The sequence below is a fragment of the Plutella xylostella genome, chromosome 31 (assembly GCF_932276165.1).
Source record: "Plutella xylostella chromosome 31, ilPluXylo3.1, whole genome shotgun sequence".
Lineage (NCBI taxonomy): Eukaryota > Metazoa > Arthropoda > Insecta > Lepidoptera > Plutellidae > Plutella > Plutella xylostella.
In genome coordinates, this window is record NC_064011.1 from 3,769,658 (window position 1) to 3,780,224 (window position 10,567).

Genomic DNA, 10,567 nt, shown 5'->3' on the forward strand with positions numbered 1-10,567 from the left:
TTATTAGATACTTAAATAAGTATTTTAAAATAATGTATGTAGGTATGAGTATATGTATGTATAATTATGGATTCCATATATATGTCGCAGGCAACTGGTTTAATCTCCTGTTTGATTGAACCACTAGCCCGTTCATTGGATGGCGCTATTCAGTTGTATGACTAAAGGACAACTCGTCAAGTCGTTGATTGTAACGTTCGACGTCTTGACTGAACGTCATTCAGCGAAGTCGTTGAATGGGATATAGTATAGTATAGTATATATATATATATATATGTAGGATCGTGGGCGTCATCAGGAGGCGGGTTATCCATTTTCAGGATTAAAAGGGTTATTATGTATCGGTTACATCAGTTTATTCAATAATAAATGGAGATAAAGTAATTTACACACAGAAATAACAATAATCAATCATCAGATACACAGTAATAAAGCAATAAGAAATCGGGCAGAGTAACAGTGTGCTAAGTGCTCGATTATAAATAATCGAGCAACTTAAAGGTCAGTAGAATTTACACAGCAATAAAGAAATAATCAAAAGCAAGAAAATGGCAATATAAAAGTGTGCTAAGCACTCGATCGAAATCAAGTCACTTAAGATATGTGGTACGAAGTTTATTGACTAGGTACAAGTCAGCATAGGTAGGTACTAAGACCAAGAGTGGACCGACAGTTTTGCCGGGAGCAGAATGCAAGCAGAACGCTCTTGAGTCAAGTCAGAAACGAGACTGCCTTTTCCAGCAGCCGTGTGGGCTATTTATAGCAGAGCCCCCACTTGCATTCATTCCGTGCAACTCTGTCCGCTGACGCTTGGGGGCGCCACGTGTTCACTTAATTTAAACAAAGTAGCAATTATTATGAAAACATCACAAGTAAGGTAAGTAAAAATAACAAATTCCTTTAATTAAAATCACACAGGTTATTTAGAAAGAAAAATCTGTTAAATTACTCAACATTATTAATATTGTAAACAAGGAAAATGTTATGTCGTGATACCTCAGGTATCATGACAATTTCGTGGAATAACTTTACTTAAAAACAACTAGGGAATCTTATAAAAAGACATTGTAAATAATTATTTTCGTTACACAATCAGTAAGAGATTATTTAGAACTAAACTAAAGCTTCTTAAATAAAAATCAAGAAAGGAATAATTAATAAACTCTGTACATTACAATATTATGATCCGACACGGCCAGAACTGACAATCACACGTCCTCGTGTTGATCTGTAACAAAAAGTAGGAATAACTGTTCGGCCTTTCTGACCAACGAGTAAAAAAAAAAAACATTAGAAGGCCATCAATAAATTAATACCATTTTATCTCAAAGTACTGAAAATACAGTTCGTGCCTTTATTTTATTGGAATCAGAATAAGTTGCTGTTGTCATAAAAATATCAGCAAATCAAAACATTGAAAATCTAATTAATTCATGTTTCACAAACACACATATCAACCATAGTCAAAAAAAATTATAATAGGACAAAGTCCTCTAGCCGGCATTACCCCGTAATCCGACGAAAAAAAAAAACATTAGGACATAGTCCTCTAGCTGGAATCACCCTGTGATCCAACGAATATTATAAGGACAAGGTCCTCTAGCCGGAACCACCCATGTGGTCCGACGAATCTCCTTAAGAGACACAGGTCACAACATCACCACCACTCATCGCGCTCTGATCGATAGTTACGTTTATCGCAGTTACGACTTGCAATGGTGCCTGTTGTACCAATAAAATAGCTATGGTATGTTTATGATTCATGGATTAAATTACTATTACCAGTATCACCACTATTATCATCAGCGTCTATATCATCATCGTCATCAATATCAACAGGAACTGAACTTTCAGGCATCTTTCTAATTCTGTCATGTGCATACTTATAAGTTCTATTGCCAGTTAAAGACTTCAACAAGTATCTATCGCCCTCTAATACTTCAATTACTTTGAAAGGTCCTTTAAATTTGGGATCAAGCTTAGTTTGATTCCTTTCTTCATTTTCAATTAACACATAATCTCCAACTGAGAAATTTGTAAATTTAGCTTTAGATTTATCAAATCTAATCTTATCATAACTAGCATTTTCAGTAATCCCTGAGGCTGCCTGCTCTCTCACTTGCGACAAGTTAACTTCAGATTCATCATCAACATTCATTAAATCAAGGGGTCTAGCAACACGACCAATCATAAGTTCTAAAGGACTAGCTTGAGTAACTCTGTTAACGGTGCAGTTAAGAGCCAATTGAACATCACCAATGGCATCTTGCCAAGACCTCTCACTTGTTTCTACAGCCGTAAGCATACCCTTCAGTGTTCGCATCTGACGTTCTACCTGCCCATTGGCCCTACATGACCCTGTTGCTATCAAATGTAGAGCAATATTATGTAAGTCACAAAATTCTTTAAAGTTCTTACTAGCAAAGCAGCGGCCTTGATCGGCAATGATGCGAGTAGGGGTACCAAACAAGGATACACTAGACTTAAGGGCTTTTATAGAACTAGCTGCATCAATTTGAAGAGTATGATATAGCAGGATATACTTTGTGAAAGCATCAATCAGTACTATGATGTATTCTTTTCGGTCACTTTTGCCACTAAGTTTTCCTGTTACATCTACGTGCACAGTGTGCCAAGGTATATTAACTTTAGGTATGGGATGTAACTCGGCTTGAACTTTACCAGAATGAGATTTTGAGACTTTGCATGTTACACAATTATCAACAAATTTTCTGACGTACTTAGACATATTCTCGAACCAGTAGTGTTCATACACTTTTTCAAGAGTCTTTTCCCATCCCAAATGCATAATCGACTCATGAATGTGATTTATAACTGACCACCTAAGTGCTCTAGGTACAATAGGCAAACAACATGTTTTACCTTTACGTTGAATTTTGCGGTACAAAACGCCTGATCTTAATTCATAAGTTTGTGCAACTTCATCAGATAATGAATTATCATTTAGCTTAGAAATTAGCAAGGATACTTCAGCATCTCGCTGCTGTTCAGCTAAAAGCCAATTACTGGACAGAGTTGTAATATCAACGCGCTTTTGTTCAACCTTTTTGGTTGGAGTTGCTAACGTAACTTGGGGCTCAGGGTTTGGTGTCAGTTCATTGACAGGCGAATCAATTTGACTGGACGGATTTCTTGAGAGAAAATCTACGTGGCTCATATTTTTACCTTCTCTATAGACAATATCGAAGTCAAACGCCTGAAGGTATGCCCACCACCTGTGCACGCGAGGGGTTAAATCAATTTTGTTCCGAGAGGCTTTAAGAGAATTGCAATCAGTAACGACGGTAAATTTTCGCCCTTGTAGATAATGCCTAAAGTGTTTTATCGCGTTAACTACAGCAATTGTTTCCAATTCATATGAATGGTATCGGCTTTCTGCTGGTGTAGTCCTTTTACTAAAGTACTCAACGACATAAAGTTTATTATCGACTCTTTGAAAAAGGATAGCACCGTAACCATCTGCACTAGCATCGGTGTGCAATTCGACAGGATGTTCAGGGTCATAGATCATCAATACAGGCGCATCTGTTAAAGTAGAGATAATCTTTTGCCTAATCTGTTCATGCTCATCTTTCCACTTTAATGTTGCCTTTCCTGTTGTAAGTAGAAACAAGGGCTTCATTACTTGAGAAAAGTTAGGCACAAACTTTCTGAAATACGATGCAAGTCCTATAAACTGCCTAAGTTGGTGAATGGTTTTGGGTGGTTGCAAATGTGTTAGAGCTTCTATTTTACGAGGATTTGGGCGAATTTCACCGGCTGTTACTTCGTATCCTAAGTATTCGACTCTTTGTTTTAGAAAGGAACATTTATCAAAGTTCAAAGAAAATCCAGATTTTGATAGACATTCAAGGACTTCTTTTAATCTTTCTAATCCTTCAGAGGGGTCTTTAGAAGGGATCATTATGTCATCTATGTAGATAATAACATAAGAATACACTAGTTCTCCTAATGCATTTGTCACTGCCCGTTGAAAAACACTTGGTGCATTTCGCAGACCAAACGGCATTGCCAAATACTCAAATTGACCATCCGGTGTGACAAATGCTGTCATCTCTACACTATCAGGGTGAATAGGGATTTGATGGAAGCCACTACAGCAATCCAAAACTGTATAGAAGTATGCACCACACAGCCTAGCAATTTGATCAGCTATAATTGGCAAGGGGAATTTATCGGGTACAGTGTTACTGTTTAGCTCTCTGTAATCTACGCACATCCTATCTGCTCCGTCTTTCTTCTTAACTAGCAAAATCGGGCTTGCAAAAGGAGAACAGCTTGGTTGAATAATACCAGCATCCTTCATGTCATTAATTTTTGATCGAACTAATTGCCTTTCTTCAGGTGTAAGTCGGTAAGGCCGACGCTGAACAGTCTTATTCGAATCTATGAGTCTTAATTTTAGTTCACCTGAATTCACTCTAGTAGTAGGTAGTCCATCCACAAATGACTTGGAGTACTCTTGAAGAATTTTTATCAATTCAGGTTTGTATTCAGTTGGAATGTCCGTATTTACGTTACTAAAATTTATGGGCTCAGAAACAGAACACTGATCTACCACCTTTACCTTCGATAGAACTAAACTGTTTTCAGTCATTGTTATGCTAAAACCTAGTTTTAATATTTCACGTCCTATCATTATGTCGTGTCTCAAAAATTCATCCGGTATAACATGAAACAAAACTTCTAAACGAAAATCGTTAATTTCGACTTCACTTAATATTTGTTCGCTACACAAAACATTCGAATTTCCTATTCCAGAAATATTGACTACAGCGGCCTGGCGTTTACCACTTAGTTTGTAAGTTTTACTTTCCCTAATGAGAGAACATTCAGCCCCAGAATCATAACAAAATGAAAATGACTCACTAGATTGTTTCATCACGCCGGTGATGGGTTGAACCTCGCAAGATTCGACTCGGCGCTCTACTGCAGGTCCACTTCTCGAGCCAGCCCCTCGGGTCCCGGCAGGTCCAGTTGTGCCATTGCTTGGTCCAGCTGCGTTCGGACAGCTTGGTGCGATGTGTCCAGACTGTCCACATCGGTAGCAGACGACATCCGTTGGTTTGGTCCAAGGTTTCGTAGATGAGCTGGATGAAGAAGTCGATTTTAGTTGTGCGGCCCTTTTACGACACATGTTAGCTTTGTGACCAACAATACCACAGTAGTGGCAAACTGGGGTAGGTAGTTTAGAACGTTTTGGTTCTGAAGCGTCAGTATTTTCAGTGGACGAAAATTTTCGCTTTAATTGCGTGAAAACATTTAATTCTTGCTGTAACTTCGTCCTAGAAGTTACGTCGGTGGTGTGAGCAAGATGATGAACACGGGAATCAAACTTTGACACGTGTGCGAGAACACTAGCAACGGCTATTTGTTCAGTAGTTAGGCCATTCCACTTGGTGATTAAAGAGGAGACTAAGCGACTTGCATAGGCTGCTAAAGCTTCTCCATCTTTTGGTTGGGTGTTTGTTAGTTTGATAATGGTGGCTGCACTAGTTTCTTTTAGATCGAAACGACAAAGGAAAATACTTTGAAAATCAGGCCACGTCATGCCAGAATATGAGATCTGCGAAAGCCATGAAGATGCACTCCCTTTCAAGGCTTTACTGAGGGCAATAATCAGAGGAGCACCTTGGAGCGGTTGCTCTGATAAGATGAGATCAACAGTATTGCTCCAGGCACGAGCGTCAGAATCAGGTGTATCAGGGTTGTATTCAGGCATAGAAATCGCAGATGAAATTGAGGGCCCTTTAATAGCTTCTATTAATTGTTTCATATTACGGGTTTGCTGCTCAAACATTAATCGCCATAGGTCCTCAGTCCGCGATTCAGCCCGAACCGATCCCACTTCTGATGTAGGATCGTGGGCGTCATCAGGAGGCGGGTTATCCATTTTCAGGATTAAAAGGGTTATTATGTATCGGTTACATCAGTTTATTCAATAATAAATGGAGATAAAGTAATTTACACACAGAAATAACAATAATCAATCATCAGATACACAGTAATAAAGCAATAAGAAATCGGGCAGAGTAACAGTGTGCTAAGTGCTCGATTATAAATAATCGAGCAACTTAAAGGTCAGTAGAATTTACACAGCAATAAAGAAATAATCAAAAGCAAGAAAATGGCAATATAAAAGTGTGCTAAGCACTCGATCGAAATCAAGTCACTTAAGATATGTGGTACGAAGTTTATTGACTAGGTACAAGTCAGCATAGGTAGGTACTAAGACCAAGAGTGGACCGACAGTTTTGCCGGGAGCAGAATGCAAGCAGAACGCTCTTGAGTCAAGTCAGAAACGAGACTGCCTTTTCCAGCAGCCGTGTGGGCTATTTATAGCAGAGCCCCCACTTGCATTCATTCCGTGCAACTCTGTCCGCTGACGCTTGGGGGCGCCACGTGTTCACTTAATTTAAACAAAGTAGCAATTATTATGAAAACATCACAAGTAAGGTAAGTAAAAATAACAAATTCCTTTAATTAAAATCACACAGGTTATTTAGAAAGAAAAATCTGTTAAATTACTCAACATTATTAATATTGTAAACAAGGAAAATGTTATGTCGTGATACCTCAGGTATCATGACAATTTCGTGGAATAACTTTACTTAAAAACAACTAGGGAATCTTATAAAAAGACATTGTAAATAATTATTTTCGTTACACAATCAGTAAGAGATTATTTAGAACTAAACTAAAGCTTCTTAAATAAAAATCAAGAAAGGAATAATTAATAAACTCTGTACATTACAATATTATGATCCGACATATATATATTATTATATAATTGTGTATTATAATATATTGTAACGTTTCGCCCCTACCGCCTGCCTACCTAATGGATTTACTAAGAAGATATTTGAAAACCCCTAACTAAAATACCATGAAGACTTAGTGAAATAAAAGTGAAACAAATACTGCATTAGATTGGCCATGAAACATCCAGGGAACCCCTACGTTGTGTTGTAACCCAAAAAGATAGTGAATTAAATAAAACTAAGATCTAGAACTGATTACATACTTCCTACCTGCCTATAATTATTGACCTATATACTACAACTTTAATGTATAACTTTTATTTGTATGATAACTACATACTTACAAGTAAGTACATAAGGATAACAATATAGATACTTAATAATGTTTTTTGGTGATGGTTAATAAGGGAAGCCCCTCCATACGCTTTGTAGGCCTTGATCACTACACCCGATTGAATCAATATATAAAACTCTAAAATAGATAAATAATAGCAAATATTCAATCGGAGCCCTCGTGGAACACAACCATTGACTTGGACATTCCTCCGCCATCTTATTTAATCACTTCCCTTGCTCCTAACTTATATATTTACATGGTTTGTCTTTATGTTCATGTAAATAAATCAACATGAATACATGTTGTCAGAGCTAAAGGGGACAATTTTATTTATAATCATAAATTAACTGAAACTAGAATAGTTCAATAATTTATAGTATAGTAACTTTATTAAATCATGAATTTCATAATAGATAAGTATTTGAAAATAGACGCATTTTTCCTGAAATAAAAATGACATATTATGTATCTAGCCTATCTGAAACCTAGTTAAACATTGTGAGATTTGGCGTTTCGACTTTCTCCGTGTTCGGCATCATAAGGGTCACAGTGACAGTTAAATAAAGTCCATTTTTCTCTCCACCTTTAGTTTGCAAGGTGCGGGTGCCTATATAAATAGAGTGAGTCGCCCGCGCGCCTCAGTTGTAATATCACCATGCAGAAATGACTAGGTTTCAGATAGGCTAGATACATAATATGTCATTTTTATTTCAGGAAAAATGCGTCTATTATGTAGTCTGAGCCTATCTGAAACCTAGTTAAACATTGTGAGATGTGTTTATTATCGCATGGTGGAGAGAAAACCAACTGTGACCCATAAGCTACTGATGAGTGTATCAGTAGATAAATATTTGAATCTATAAATTTATAATGCATAGATTTCTAGGTAATAGATATACTAAAAAGAAAGGTATAAGTATACATAAGACTTAAGTACTTCCTTAATATTCCTGACTTGTCAGAAAGTTATGGAAGGTATGTACCTATACATATAGGTAGGTATTTATACATATGGATACACACAGTGCCTCTTCGAAAGCAATACTTATAAGTAATTATTGATCAAAATCTTGTTATTGTCAAGGCAATATTTTTAACATACACTAGCCGAATGGATGGAACCAGTGAAATACTTTGCAACAATATTTAAAAGTTGTAAAATGTAGAATATCGATCCAGGCCGCTGGGGCTCAGGTCAGCACATGCTGACTAGGGTATGTAATTCTGGACTGACCTCAGAAATGCAGCAGCCGACCCTGGAGCCTCGAGGACCTGCTCAGTCAGCCCTGTATGACGACACGGCCTGCAACACCTGGCGCGGCATCTAGTCCTTGGAACGAGGAGTGGTGCTTGAAGGGAAGATAATTTTACTAAATATCTCAGCCTCATCAGCTACTGGAAAAGATTAGATGAAGGCTGTGACACTGGCGGATAACTAAGTATTCAGTTTTTCAAAACATGATGCAGGTCACTATATTCATATTCTAGATTGACAAGTAACACACAGTCTAATTTTGTATTCTAACTAACTCGGCGGTTAACGAGTTCCTGTGCAGTCCTACTAGGAAGGAAAGTTATTTTATAAGCCTTTGCACCGATTTTGTGGGCTACTATCATTCTGTATCATCATGTGTGAATATTATGAGCTCTGGCAGCATTCCTTGGTAGATGACATCAATTAATAAAGATTGATTAACTCAACAATAACAATTATAATAGTTGATAAATGAAACCCGGCTAACATGTCTTAACTGGGTAAGTAAATGATCAGTCATGCCACCAGGATAAGTAAAATGTTCAGTACTTCATATGAAAAACATTAACAAGGTCACCTTTAGGTATGTTCGTCAACACTAAGGGCAGGTCTCGGCCAAAACCTTAAGGCTTCGCCTTGTTGCAACTTCAAAGATACGTATGTAGGTACCTACTTACATTGTTGTAGGTTCGATTTTAAAACCATTAAGTCAACCTAGATAAAACAAAATAAAATAGCTCGATTAAATAAAGATGGTACGTAAAGATGTTAGTTGTACCTGATCAGACCTGATGCAACGACAGCCAACATAGACTCTCTAATCTGTGGAAGCAACAATCATGGTGGCGGGAACATGGACAGTTGGACGAGCCACCTCGAGCCTGACTTATCAATCAGAACTGACAGTTCGCCAACAGCAGATAGCTTGCGGCTATCTATAGGTAAACTTAGGTAGTTAGCTATACCCAAGAAAAAATCCTTGGACATCGATATTACAGTGGAACTGCGAATAACTGTGACATTCTTTAAAACAAAAAGGCTTGTTGTGGTTGTCCAGCTAAGGAAGGTTACCTACTTCAGCGACCTGGTATTGCATTCTGAAAGAACTGCGAAGAGCTACTATTATGACTAATAATTATTACTTATTTAGAAAGTTTTCAGCAAATTCTAATAAATCAAGCAGCTACCACGTCACCGCTGCCCGGTTATAACTCTGTACTAGCTTAGTAGATATATATACCAGTTCTAGCCTTCAGCTAGAGGCCAGGAGCTCCTAAATGAGATGCGAGTACGAGCATGACACAAGTAATTTTTTACTTGGTAACTAGTTACGTAACTAACTGAAAGATCCATAAAACAGTTGAGGATTACTAAAATGGAATTGTGAAAACGGCACGTCTGCATCTTAACCAGTCAGTCTAAGTAGTTTCAGCAGATACAGTGTTGAAAAATAGTTATGAAACGTTTGCGCCAGAATCAAATTAAAATACATTTTCATTAGAGAAGCCGTTTAGGCATGAATAGGTACTTTCACCCTTTGGATTGTGCTCCAAATGATGACCTTCGAAATTCATAGAAATTTAATGACGACTGCCATTGTTTATTATCTAGCCCCGTACATTGAGTAGGGCTGCGGCTACACGTGATGTGATACACAGTACACAGTAGGTATATGCATGTTCCCAGAATAGTGGAAGTTATAATTTTACCAAAAGGTAGTCGTCTCGTGCAAGAGCACCGTTACTCGATTTATTCGATACACAACTAGTAGACAGCTGCTGCGTAGGAGGTTCACGCATTTTTCAACAAAGAGCTCGGATACACACTCACAATCCACTGGGACATAAGGAAGACAGCTAATATGGTGCCACTCAGAAACCGCGATGACACTCCGATCATGATCACCCGACAGTAGGATCATAATAAATTCGGTAACTTGTGAAGCGGTATGGTATAGCAATAGTGACTTTCACGAAATCAGGAATTAACTCAGTGCTTTTAGGTTGAACACTCGCCGGTGGGATTCACTTTGCTCACAGACGAGAAAAGAAAATACTCAAAGCTGGAATCTGCCGATGTGTCATGACACTTAAGATAGTGTCTGTGGGGTCACTTTATATCACGAAAAACGAACTTTCAGTGCACTGCGGCGCGAGCTATCTGTTTGTATGTATTAAACGTGCCGATAGCACG

At 37.8% G+C, this 10,567-nt stretch overlaps 1 protein-coding gene across 1 annotated transcript; it reads right to left on the reverse strand.

The window, feature by feature from the left end:
- Positions 1–339: 339 nt before the first annotated feature.
- LOC119691707 lies at positions 340–6,799 on the reverse strand. The gene is made up of 2 exons (XM_038109735.2): positions 4,891–6,799; positions 340–1,228 (listed from the first exon to the last, which is right to left on the reverse strand). The coding sequence occupies exons 1-2, from the start codon at positions 5,912–5,914 to the stop codon at positions 1,209–1,211; spliced, it is 1,044 nt and encodes a 347-aa protein (XP_037965663.2). The 5' UTR covers positions 5,915–6,799; the 3' UTR covers positions 340–1,208.
- Positions 6,800–10,567: the final 3,768 nt, after the last annotated feature.